The 14,117-nt window shown below is 35.9% G+C and overlaps 1 protein-coding gene across 4 annotated transcripts in view; it reads left to right on the forward strand.

Moving 5' to 3' along the window:
* Positions 1-14,117, forward strand: part of Cacna2d1 (calcium voltage-gated channel auxiliary subunit alpha2delta 1) — a 419,594-nt gene that overhangs the window by 359,068 nt on the left and 46,409 nt on the right. For all 4 annotated transcript variants that reach the window (XM_021163867.1, XM_021163869.1, XM_021163868.1 and 1 more), the window contains exons 13-18: positions 1,567-1,645; positions 2,700-2,749; positions 3,976-4,065; positions 6,577-6,654; positions 8,181-8,255; positions 9,057-9,131. In XM_021163867.1, coding sequence (XP_021019526.1) covers positions 1,567-1,645; positions 2,700-2,749; positions 3,976-4,065; positions 6,577-6,654; positions 8,181-8,255; positions 9,057-9,131 — 447 coding nt within the window. The remainder of the gene's footprint in view (positions 1-1,566; positions 1,646-2,699; positions 2,750-3,975; positions 4,066-6,576; positions 6,655-8,180; positions 8,256-9,056; positions 9,132-14,117) is intronic.

Here is a 14,117-nt window from a genome sequence, read left to right on the forward strand (position 1 = left end):
ATTGAATCTGTGAGCCATGCCTTCTAACATTATGAAGGACATGTCTAGGTGCACATTCCTTAGGGTACACGATTTAAACTGCATTATTACTTAGGGTGTTCAGCCTTATAAAAATATTTCCCTTAGAATTAAATCAACTGACTAAGTAGCAACATTTTGAAATATATGGACAGCCCCATAAGTGACCGAGTTGAAAATGTGAAGAAACTGAAGTACTGTTTGTTTCTCTGAAGGGAGTAAGATCAGGCAAGAGGGAGAGGGCGCTCGTCTCTTCTAGGCCTTATCTATGCCATATAATTTTTAAGTGACTAAAATTCAGCAAGCCAGGACTCAATGGACCAGACTTGACACAGGACCTTGAAACTGAGGCAGCACTTAAAGACTTGAAACTGAGACAGGCCCATGGCAAATTTGAGACCAGACTAGATTATGTAGTATAGCTCTGTCTCTAAATGAACAGAGTAAATGAGTGTATCCACCATATGATGTCTACACATTGCTAGCTGAAGCAAACCTGGGTGACGGTGGCTCAGATAAAATGTCACATATGAAACAGCACCGTCCAAAGCATGCATTTTACAGCACAGAATGTTATAACATCTATGGCCTAGACCAGTAGGAGGAAGAAATATGAGTGAAAATAAGTATTTTGAGATTTGTGCTCGAGACCTTGTGCCAAACAAAACAGAAAAGAAACTGTTTGTCAGAGCTGCGGAGATGGCTCCGTTTTGGTCATGTCTTACGATCAAACATGGGGATCTGAGTTCAGATACCGAGTGCCTACTTAAAAAGCAGGGGATAGCACGTACCTGCAGGTAACCGCAGGCTTGGGAGAAGGAGGAGGAGGAGGAGGAGGAGGAGGAGGAGGAAGGATTTCTTGGGGCAGGGGTAGGGGGACGTGATGAACAGTCAGTCAGTCTAGTGAATCAGTGAACTAAGGGTTCAGGGAGAGACCCCCATCACTAAAATGAAGGTGGAGAACTAAAGAAGACGCTTGATGCCAACTTCTGGCCACCGCGCGGATGTGCACACAGGTGCATGGCACACCTTCTCACCATGCACGCATGCATGTGGCCATCCCACAGAGTTATAAAAGAAGCAAAACAAATAGCCGCATAAGGCAGCCATCTTTACCAGTAAATAAGTGACAGGAAATCATAGTCTCAGATATCTCAAACTTGGCATCACCACCTGCCTATGTGATAGAGAAATGTTTCGACTGTGATTGATGGGCGGGTGATATGTTTAACCAGGTGGAAACAGACTTGAGTTGCCCTGCGGGAGAAGCTGGTCACCAAGGAGATCACCATCGCCGTCCATGCACTGAGCTTGGAGATTTGATGCGTGAGGGACGCCATGATGCTAAAACCACTGAGCCATTGGGAATCTGTGCTCAGGGTGGACGCATAGTTTCCTGTTAGTGCCTCCTCAAGTCTTTCACAGTTCCAGTGTGTGTCTTGTTTTATTAATTTCACTGCCTGATTGAGCTTTTAATTGTTTCTGCTTCGGCAATCTGTTTTTGCTGTTCAGTTGGGTTTTACTCACTCGGTTTTTCAACTTTTTTAGGTCCGTGTGTTTACATTTTCCGTCGGTCAACATAATTATGACAGAGGACCTATTCAGTGGATGGCTTGTGAAAATAAAGGTAACAGATATGTTTCTCTTGAGGATATTTTCTTAGAAGATAAAATACTTTGAAAACTATCATATCTTTAGTCACATTTAAAACAATGTAAAGTAGAAACTTTAAAAGGTATGTAATACGAATTAGATTCAGAACTTGCTTTTTAAAGAAAAGAACATAGGACTGACTTGGAGATTAACCCTGCATTAGAATACACTTGAACATCTGATCCTAATATTGTGAACTGGTGAAAGGGGGAATGATACTTAATGACATATAGCAGATTTGTGCATATTTTTTCCTTTGACTGACTGAATTACTCTTTTTGAAAACCATCTCATATTTTTCTCAATATTCAAATTTTATGCAGTGAACTATTTTCTTTGTACTCAGAGAAAAGGAAGTATTTTGAAGAATAAACTGATTATTTTACAACAGAAAAGAAAATCTGGATACATTTTAAAACTTGTATTTTGGAAAATGTATGCATTTAGTAATTATGTATCTATCTGTACCTTTAAAATACTTTATCTAGTGAAAATACTTTAATAGCTGTAGCTTCCTTGCTGCTTTGTAGAGGACAGTAGTTATCCTATACTTCTTAGAAACATAGCAAATTTTATTATAAATTCTCTAAGGTTGTTGACAATATTCATTACTCAATATTGTTCTGACTATAATAGTTATATTTATATTTTAATATAAATACTTTATATTATTTATTTATGTGCTTAAGTTAAAATGAAAGTTATTGATTCCTCCTTTAAGAAACAAAACTGGCCAGGCGTGGTGGCATATGCCTTTAATCCCAGCACTTGGGAGGCAGAGGCAGGCGGATTTCTGAGTTCAAGGCCAGCCTGGCCTACAAAGTGAGTCCCAGGACAGCCAAGGCTATACAGAGAAACCTTGTCTTGAAAAAACAAAACAAACAAAAAAAACAAACAAAAAAACAAAACAAAACAAAACCCCAAAAAACAAACAAACAAAAAAACCTATTTTGTGGGTCTGTATTATGAATGATATATTTATGAATATATATATGAATGATATATTTATGAATGTATATGCATTTTAGGTTACTATTATGAGATTCCCTCCATTGGTGCAATAAGAATCAATACTCAGGTATGGTTATTTAAAACTTTTATAAGTTTTTCACAGTTTAAGATTACTTTCCTGAAAATAAAAAGATATGTCCCTGATTTAAACGAGTTCAATTTAAAGAAAATAAGTAAAGCTAGAAAAATGATTTATGGTATATACATTTGCATGCAAGGCTGGCTAATGTGGTATTTATTGGTTTTAGATCCTTAAACATTTAAAACCCAGGTGAATACATGTATAAGATAGGCTGTTATTCTTAGGCTTTAAAAATGTCGTAGAAAATAGATAAAAATAAAATTTAGTAATAATCTCATGTAATTTTTTAAATTCAATTCTAAATTGCATGACTTTCTCAGCCATACTGATAATTAAACAGTAATTATTCTGGGAGAGAGATGTAAGCTCAAGATAGGACGTGAGTTCTTTCCACAGATTGGGACAGGTCTATGTACATATTTACTTAAATAAACCTACAGTAAGATGTCTTTCCAGCACCATTCACTGTGGGGAAAGATGGGAGCCTACTGGTGACATGGCATTTTGTAGAGTTCAGCCACTTTAATTTAAATATTTATCATTTTGAAATATTTGTAAGTTCTGATTTAAAGATCATCCTTCAATTTGGAACACCAGGAGAAATGAACAAAATAGTTGTTAAAATGTAACTTACTTAGTGTGTTCTCCATGGCAGTGCACGCCGAGCTCAGTGACTTCTGAGACAAAACAGCAGTGCATGCGACTCTGCTGTCTGGACTTGGCACGTGTTTCACTTACTTTTTTTTTTTTTTTTTTTTTGGAAATGTTTAAATGCAGTTTTGAATTTCATCCAAACAATCTGTTATATGAAAGCAAGTATGCAGCTGCTTTATCATTTCAAATTTGTGCAATTTCACACATAAATCACAGAGCCTTAAATAGTTCAGATCAACATGGAAAGCAACTCATAAGGAATATGTTTCATTTCTCATTGGCAGTACTTTTAGAAACAATGTTCTGATTGGTAATAGAAAAAACAAAACAAGAGGAGATATATTATTGACCCAGTGTCTATAGATATTCCATTTAAGAAACTAGCTAGGTCAAGAATGCAGAGCACCCTAAGTAAAAAACATACTCTTCATAATTTGGTGCCAGAATTATTTTCAATTTTCAACTTTTCTTTTGAAGGTTATTTTTAAAAAGAGTGTCTGGGTTTCTTTGTCTGTTTGTTTTGTTCACGTTTTACAACCTTTCTTTTGCATAAATAGGAATATCTAGATGTTCTGGGAAGACCAATGGTTTTAGCCGGTGACAAAGCGAAGCAAGTTCAATGGACAAATGTGTATTTGGATGCCCTGGTAAGGGAATGGGACTCTCAACCCAAGCTGTTATGACAAGGGTACCTAACTGACTTGCCTTTGCTCTCGGTGACATCTTCATTTTCTCATCACTGAATCGTTCTTAAAGTTCCTTTCTTTGAAACCTTCTCAGATGTTTTTAGAAAGTGTTTAGACAACCCTAGATTTGCATCAGTATAAAACCATACATGTAAAATTTTAGAGTGTTCTTGAGCCACTAAAAATACCAGTTTTCCAGTCTAAAATGTTGAACGTATGGGAATGTCTGTAACGTTTTGATTTTTTAATGTAAAATAATGCTGAACATTATATGAGTTCAACAAAAACTCCATATTTTGAACTCCCTGGCTCTGAGTTCAGATTCAGACAGGCTTGTGGCGGTCTGTCACTAAGGTCACAACCCTGCTGTGAGAGAGCATACACATGTTAGGTTGTCTATAGCAAAGTCACCATCTTACAACAGCATTCTATCATGGTTTAAGTAGTAATTTTCTACTGGGGGTTCTTTTTTCCTATCTATGTCACCTGAACATTTTTGTCAAGCACTGAGTGGTGCAGAGAGCTGCCAGTGTTTTATCACTGATAGGACCCCATTTCCCACATAGGGCAAAATTATCTAGCCTGAGTTGTCAATTATGAGAGAAGCTGGAAAATCCTGTTTTAATTTATTTTTTTTCTTTATGGCACTATTCATTAAAACTTACAATACCTAAGATTGTTTCACCAAATCTAAATTTGAAGACTTTTTAGTCACTTATCAAAGTAATTATACTTGAGAGTCTAAATACAGAGCTGAAGGCAAATGCTGAATCAGTAATGCCCTTTTCCCTACATAGAGACCAGTTCTATGCCCTTGCTACTTCTCTAAGTGCAGTAATGAACCCGAAGGACGAAATACAACCTCTTAGAAATGACTTATCACTTGGTACTTGCAAAAATAAACACATACAGGAAGTTAGAGAGAAAATAGGGACTATTAACAGCAGTCTGGCATGGTAAGAAAGATAAAGAGAAGCTTGCTTACCTCAAGCCACAGAAAATGACTGTCCAGTGTTCCTTCTTGACATTCCTTATTTACTTAAGGTCACATAGTCATCTCTAGCCATGACCAAGATGTTTCAGTTGTTCAAATCCATCACAGACTAAACATGATAGGAGGAGTCTATAGTTAGGCCCTGCTGAATTTCCTATGACCAGAAGTTCATCAAGCAGAGTGTCTGCGTTGCTGGCAAGCTTCTCACTGATAACACGAACATCTGGAGGAAATGCGGATTCTCAGCGTTCTGCTTTACAAGCTGAAACAAGATGTTAAAAGGGGGTTGGGGGAAATATGCGAGTTAGATGGGCAGAGAACATTGTTTGTACTGGTTGAAAAGCAAGAAGCAAGAGACGCATCACTAAATGCCAGGGACTCAAAGTACACTTCAGTCAAATCAGCAGTTTATCAGGAAGGGAACATATAGTATTTAAAGAACAAATTTAATAACTACAGTGATGTGAAGAATTCAAAGATCTGTGACACTTTAAAAAGGAAGTTGTACATTTGGAGTTAGAGCAGGGGGTGGCTGAAAAAGAGACAGTTCAGTTGAAGGTCGCACAAGTCATGTTTCCATAATGCACAGGGAGGCTGAGACCTCAGGAAACAGTACATTCTCGAATGTAGGACCACTGGGTGCACCGAAGAGATAATACCAGCACAGGGTCAACGTTGCAGACCCAGGCTATCGGCAAGAAACTGAAGTCGGGCTGTGTTGTGGTGAGATTGTTTTATGGGAAAATGAAGTGACACTCTTCACATATTAAGGGAGAAAGGAAGAAATGGAATATTCAAAATGAGGAGGCAGGAACTCCCAACTTTTTTATCATTGTATTCTGTAGAAAGTGTGCACAGTGCTTGGAGCAAAGAAGATACTTTGTGGTCTGGTTGCTAAAATAAAAGTCATTTGAGGATCATTTAAAAGTAATAGTTAAACACCAGAGTACTCACCTAGAATTATCTGGAAATGGATTACCGATAGTACATTTCTTCTCTGTAGCATAACACTCAGCTAGATGTTTGTGATATAACATGACACGCATACAATTTGTGAATGAAGCTACGGAAAATAAATTTCAGCAAACTGGCTTTCAATGCTAGTCTTACATGGAGGCACCTGATACTAAGTGAACTATCACTGTGGAAGAAATGTAAATGTGACCATTAGTATTACAATGTCACTGTTACATTTGCCTAAGTAGTTTTTTTTTCCTCAATACTTATTAGATGTTGCATAATTCAAAACTGTTTAATAGTATTTATTTCTTTTTTTTAATAGTACTTATTTCTAAGAAAATTTCATTTATTCTTTTTTAAAAAAATTTCAAAGATATTCAGAAGTACTTTGAAGCTTTTTGTGACTCTTAGCGAGATAATTGTAGAGTGAAGTTTCCAGCTTCAAAGGCTAATGCAGTACGAAGTACGAAGTGCAACATGTTGCTTTCATTGGCCTTTCTTTCTCTGTCTATTTTTAGGAACTGGGACTTGTCATTACTGGAACTCTACCGGTCTTCAACGTCACTGGCCAATCTGAAAATAAGACAAACTTGAAGGTAAAAAGTTCATTGATAAAATTAATAATACTAAATGATAAGCTGTGACGTAGGAGCCCCATGTGGATAAGATATCTCTATATGGAGATGCATACGATGGAATTGTCTTGTAAGGTGAGAGGTCAGGGGTAGCAGCTGTCCATGTGATAACCACCTGGGAAAAGGGAAGTGAAGGTCAAATCCTGGTGGCCTTAGAGTCAGGGCTCAGCTTCAGTTGCTCTAACTGTGACCTGATGGGAACAGAAACTCAGACTGCAAGTAATGACATGATAGGTGGATAGTAGTGTCCTGAACCCACTTTTTAAAATATGCTTCAGTTATTTTTGGACTTCAGGAGTAAAAATACAAAACCCAAGACATGTTCTCTTTGAGTCTGATGCGGATAGATTACTGAATCCTTGTTTTTGAATTCTCAAGTTAAAGCTTTTCTGTAATAACCTAAGGATCTAATAAGTTCCTTCTTTCCTTATTTTTACAGCTCAATAAAAAAATTAGTCTGAAAAAATTCTCATTTTTTTTATGGCTCTGGTAATATTATCAGTGCAACAGGAGCTCTCTACTGGAAAGTAGTCACTAATTATTGAATGTGATTCATACATATGTCTAATATGTATTAAATACTTCTGAATTTAAATAAAGTTACATAGTTTAAAGAAATTATTTTTACTACTAACAGGTTATATATAATGCAGGCTATATTGGTGGATTAAAGAAATACTTATTTCTAGTTTGGGGTTCAGTGAAGTCTGTTGTATTAAAGCATTGTTTGTTTAGTTTTAAAAAATATTTATTTATTTATTTACTTATTTACTTATTTGTTTATTTGTTTATTTATCTATCTAGTGTATGTGAATACACTGTTGCTTTCCTCAGACACACCAGAAGAGAGCATTGGATCCCATTACAATGGTTGTGAGCCACTAAGTGGTTACTGGGAATTGAACTTGAGACCTCTGGAATAACAGTCATGCCCTTAACCACTGAGCCATCTCTCTAGCCCTGTTTGTTTAGTTTTAATAAGTTTCAGTTAACTGCTTCATTTTACAACTGAAGTTCTACAAAGCATTGGTTTTCACTTTAGGGACCATTGACATCTTAAATATTCGTGAGGCCTAAATACTGAAATTTATAATGTTGTAAAAATTTATGTCCTTCCTTATCATGTTTTAAATTTTTAGTATGGCTTATCTGTGAGATTGTTTTTATTTATTGGTTTTATTCAGCATAGGATTGGTTAAAAGCAGCAGACCATAGTTATTGATGCGACTCTTTTCTTGAATAGAATTTTCTTTTTTTTTATGATTTAGCTTTAGTCATTAATGTTTTATATAAGTTAGTAATGGGGATGATGAAGTTGTGGGAAACAGTCAAATCTGAGAGTCCTTGTAAATTGACATCAAAAGTATCATCTCCTCTGTGTGTGTGTGTGTGTGTGTGTGTGTGTGTGTGTGTGTGTAAGACTGAATATGCATTTCTGTAGAACACATTCTGGTATAAAATGCACTAACTTTTCCATCTTCTTTTAGAACCAGCTGATTCTTGGTGTGATGGGCGTTGATGTGTCTCTGGAAGATATCAAGAGATTGACACCACGTTTTACAGTAAGCTGCAAATTATTCTTTGCCTAAGGCTTCCTATTTCAAAAGTATGTGCCTATGCAGTTTGGCCACAAACCACTTGAGTACAAATGTATGTGGTGCAGTACGCAATTAATTACTCAAAATGATCCTGGTGGCAGCACGTTTCTCATTACCACCCCAGTGTTCATGGTTCTTGAATGAAAGACACATACACATAGCCTTTATATTTTTATATGCCTTAAACAGCTCAATGACTGTGCCACTGCTAATCTACCCTCCTCTGATATTCCACGTTATTACTTACTAAATCCTATATTCTATCTTTGCTGCCCTGGACCAGTTGGGGTCCCTCTTGGGGTCGCTCTTCCCTGGCTCCTACATGGCAGCTATGCTCTCTGTCCCACACATTCTCAGGCATAGAATCTTTCCTCACCTTTTCCAGGCTTGGTTGATCTTCTTTCTTCTCCTTCAGTCCCCCCATGGGAATCCTACAAGTCTCACCTCTGTCTGCCCTGCCCAGCTGGGTGCAGGGTCCCTCAGTGTCTTACCTGTGGATATGGGGATTCGCTTGCAATCAATTTTGGGGGCTGAAATTAACATACTACAAGGAGCCACAATTGCATGTGGCTAATCTCCCAAAAGAGTTCAAGAGCATTTTAAAAATGTAAAGAGCCCATGTTTTGTTTCTACAGTGTGCTACAAAACTTGTACTGAATATCTATTAAAACATTTAATATGGATTTCTAATTGTGACCTAGGAACCTCTAAGCGTTTTTACTGGTTTTTTTTGTTTGTTTGTTTTGTTTTGTTTTGTTTTTTCAGCTCTGTCCCAATGGCTACTATTTTGCAATTGATCCTAATGGCTATGTCTTATTGCATCCAAATCTTCAGCCAAAGGTATGTATATAATTTGTTCCTATTTACTAATGGTTGATATAATTACTCACTAACGTTAATGGGATTGTAACTTGCAAATTCTATTTGCAACATTAAAGACAAAAGAACAGTACCCTGTGCCTCTGTTAAGAGATTATAAGGTTACTGATGACAACATATGAAAGTCTGACAGGATTCTTCATTTTCTCTTACCAAGTTAGCTTACCTACTTCTCTCAGGACAGCCATCATCACGTTTAAACCTCATTTCCATGCATCTCACTTGCTAATTTAAAGCTCTAAGAGGCCATTGCTCCAGAGAACATCTGACACATAAGAAGGACCAGAATATTAGTGGATAGTCAAAGTTACTTTAATTCTCTCACCAGCAATCCATCAATATATTTGAAAGAAAGAAAGTTCCCTCTCTAGTGTGCATAATTATTTAATAAGCTGAAATAATAACACATGCAAGTGTTACAAAGTCAATGTTTGTTCCTGTTACTATATTATTACAAAATATCTCAGTATAGTTTTGTACTTAATAGATAGCTCCACAGGTTTGCTTCAGAATATTAGTAAGTAAATGAGTCACAAATATTTTGTGTATTTTTTCTATGGAATTTTCATTTTAAAAAAAAAATCACTCCATGACCACATTTCAACAAATAGTGAATTATCTATTCTGATTTTTCTACATGGGTTTTTATTTCTCATTAAAATAACCAGAGTAGTTTTTTAGATATGATATCTGATAAATAAATAATTGTATAGAAAATCATGTATAATTGATGTTCAAGAAATCAATAATCAAATAAATTTAGCATTATGGTTAAATTCTTCTTTAGCATAATTTCAGTGACTTAATTCTTTCAGGTAACAAAAGGTCACATTTCAAATGTGCAAGATTTTGTAATATCCTGATGTGTTTGTTACAGTCCATTCAGACGGCTATGGCAAATTTCTTTAAAAAGTGTAGACTTCTAAACAATAAAACATATTTTACATCTTGTGCGGGGGTGGGGGAGCAGCTCAGAAGTGTAGGACTAAGGACTAAGGCATGGGTGGGTTCAGTGTATGATCCTCCTCAGTAGACAATTTTTTCCTCTAATATCACATGGTAGGAGGAGCCAAGAGGAGACTCTCAGACTTCCTTTATATAGGCACTAATCCCATTGTAAGCTGTTGTCTCCATAGGCCCAAGGAGGCCCAGCCTTCTTCTACAACCCCATCCCCAAGGCAGGCTTGCTACAAAAGAAGCTAAAAACAACAACAAAACAACAAAAACTTTGCAGGGGCTTTTCCAGTGTTATATTTATTTGTATAATGCACATTTCAACAATATTTATTTCATCATCTTTTTTGTTTCAGCCAAGAAAATTTATCTAGTACAAACTATCCCTTCTACGCTCCAATTTTTAGATTCTTAAGGAAAAATCCAGGAAAAAAATAAACATGTTCTTTAAAAAAATTATTTTTACTACCGTTAATAGTTTTGGTTTTTGTTAGTGTCTTGTTTTGCTTTGTTGTCATGGACTCTATGGGACAAATATTTTGAGTTGTGAGTGTATCATTTGTTCTGTTTCTTGTCAAGGAAAAGAGCTGACTAGAGTTGACTGGACGATAGAATTCTTACATTACTATGTAGGATAATGAACTCCATTTTTCTGTTGCTTCAGCCTATTGGTGTAGGTATACCGACAATTAATTTAAGGAAAAGGAGACCCAACGTTCAGGTAACGGTGACTGAAGGTAGACAGGGGTGCTTTCAAATTGGCTAAATCAGAGTTGGGCCCAAGCTTCTATTCTTAAAGCTTACCAATCAAGGTGTCTTTCCCGACACTAAGCTTCTAGAGCATGAAGCAGAAATGAGCTTCCCTTTCAAGTGAGCTGGAGCAAAGCTTGTTAATTATGGTAAAGGGTTGTGCTGGCTGAGAGATGGCTAAGGAAGTTTATCTAATAATGTTAATCAGAGTAATCAGAATGAAATGGCTCCTGAGCAAATTTGTTATTAAATTTGGTGAAATTAATATCATATCCATGTTTTCCTAACAGTTTGCTTGTAAAATTAATTTCTAAGTGCAAATGAAGTCATGATTCTTATGTTGTGATTCCCATGAATGAGAACTTTTAGCGCAATTGTCTTTGTTTTGTTTTTAATTTCTAAAAATTGAGTTTTGGGTGCTGGAGAGATGTCACAAAGGCTGAGCTCTGGTTGCTCTTCCCAGTGACTTAAGTGTGGTTCCCAGGTCCCACATGGTGGCTCACAGGCATCATTAATTCCTATTCCAGTGGATCCAACGCCTTTTCTTGTTTCTTTGGGCAATGCATAAACACAGTGCTCAGAAACACATGCAGACAAAGCACATACACACGTAAAATAAAATTAAGTGTATCCTGTAATAATAATAATAATAATTGTTTTGTTTATGATTAAAAGTTTGAGAATCTTTCCTTACCTAATTGAAAATGTTCAAATTTGGGAATCTAAAGTATTAACTTTTGGCTTTTTGGAAAAATATTCTAAGACCCCTTTTCTATGTTGTTTACTTATATATGTACAAGATATTCAGCACAGGAGGATTTTTCTATAACTTATTCATAGAGATACAAAATGTTAGAGAAAATTTAGCATCATTGTAGGTCTTGAGTGGTAAGCCTATCACTTCCTTTAACACATGTGGTAGAATTTTACTGAAGAGGCAACATTTCATTAAGTGATCTTTAGTATGGATTGGTGGGACTAAGTTATAATCTGGTTCTATTGGTTAGCAATGTTTTATCTTTGATCAGTACATAATACCCTGTTGGACACCAGTGTTTTCATCTGAAAATCAGGGAGGTGAACTGATTCTCTTTCTGCACCGCACCTGGGAAATTAAATACTCACAGTGAAATACCGTGCCCCAGAAAGTTCTCATTGAAAATAGGCTTCAGTGAGTTTTCAAGCTTCCCATCTGTCCAAAGTAAGGCTGTAGACTGGTGGAAGCTTTGGTTCTCTCCCACAGCTAGAATCCCATGGTCCTCTGAGTCTTGTGTTGCTGCATATGGTTCCTGAAGCAGTTGCCATGACACACATACCTGTCTCACCTAGGAAACAATTTTGTTCCTCTGCTTGAATATTCCTTTTTGAATATCTTATAATTTTTGCTGTTATGTGCCTTTTGGTGAATTTTATTTTTACCACAACTATAAATATTGCATGTAAATATTATTAAATATTTAAAACCAACCAACTTAAATAATGATTTTCTTTTTATTTAAGCAAATTCTAAATGGCAAACTAGCAACCACATGAGACTTTTTAATCAGGAAAATATTTTTGAACTCTTAGGTATATTACTACTGAGTCATAATTGTTACAAATTTAAAATTTGTTAACATCAATACTGTCCTTGGTAATTATGCTAGTTGAAACTCATGCTGAAGAGAAGTACTAGATGTTTGATGTTCTTATGATGGTCTTCCAGAGTCCATCACACTAATTGATTTCTTCAGGTCCTTGTTGGTGTTTTCTCATAAAAAGACTGTTTCTTTAATTTTCTAGTTTGTATAATTTTAATGGATATTTCTAAAAACAATGCTCTGCCAGGTTGCCATTTACAAATACAAGTGATGCATTGACAATTTTCTTTTATGATTTCCTTTTCTTCTCTGTCTTTATATGTTGGATTGGGACATGATCTGCATATTGTCAATTGCTCCTGATAATGGCTCCTCCCTGCATGCTGTTTGGGGCTGGTCATTCTATGCATTATCCATTGCATGTAAGAGAAATATTCTTATTTCTGTTTTTATTTATCATTTGATTGTCTTGACTTTGTTTTGCATTGTTTTCATCTTAATTTTAATATTTATATACTAGTGTTTGGGAATATTTGTTGTGTCTTTTTATTAGGGAAGTTGTAAGTTTCATGGGCTTAGAAGTTCTCAATATTGACTTCTATTTCCATCTTGCATCTACATTTCAGATGAATACTTTCTCCTAGAGTGAAAGCTGTCCACCCAAACAATGGCTTATTGTGATGAAAAACTAATAATTTCTTTCAATATTATAGAACCTGATTATATAAGTTCTTAAGCAGTGAATATTTCAAGCATTGGTTGGGTACAGGGTCTGTGGGGTAGAGTGCTTGCTGAGCTAACATGAGTTCCTGGACTCAATCCCCAGCTCCATCACAAAAGACACAGGGAGGGTATTTTTAAAATGGTTATTTGACAATCCTTATTCATCAAACACCATGATGATTTAAAATCCTGATTTTTAAAAATAGGGATATTCCCTGAAATAAGTCATTTGCATGATTACAAAATGCATTTATCCCATGTGTAGTCTACCATGTCATTTTTCATTTAGGTGAGATATGCAAGTTGGACAGATTTTTGTCTGCGACTATTATGTTATGAAGCATGCCACTTTAACACGGTGTTTAGAACAGTGCCAATACAGATGTCTTTTGCAAACTCATGGTAAAATTTCTGTCACTCTTGCAAGTAAGCATACATAGATTGCATTGATTACTGGTGACTAATTATGGCCAGATTTGGATGATACATTTAAATAAGTATTTTAATATGTACCTTTTAAAGTTTTCAATTATTCTGAAATCTTTTATTTAAGTAGAATATTTTATTCTACTAAATATTGGATCTCTAATATGACATGTTATATGATGTAGCAAGAATTCTAAAGAAATGAGTACATTGTGTCTATCCAATAATCTAATGGCCTCCTTTAATGTTTGAGAAATTAAAATCACACCATATGAGGTAAATTTAGCAAGCAAACAGTATCCCCTGAGGTAGAAATAAATAAACTATCATGTTCTACATTGAGCTTTCTTACACAACACAAGAAAAGGCAGTAGGTCTTTAATCCCAGCACTTGGGAGGCAGAGGCAGGTGGATTTCTGAGTTCGAGGCCAGCCTCAAACACAAAGTGAGTTCCAGGACAGCCAGGGCTATACAAAGAAACTCTGTCTGGCAAAACCAAAAAAAAAAAAAAAAA

This window comes from Mus caroli, chromosome 5 (genome assembly GCF_900094665.2).
Source record: "Mus caroli chromosome 5, CAROLI_EIJ_v1.1, whole genome shotgun sequence".
In the NCBI taxonomy this organism is placed as follows: Eukaryota; Metazoa; Chordata; class Mammalia; order Rodentia; family Muridae; genus Mus; species Mus caroli.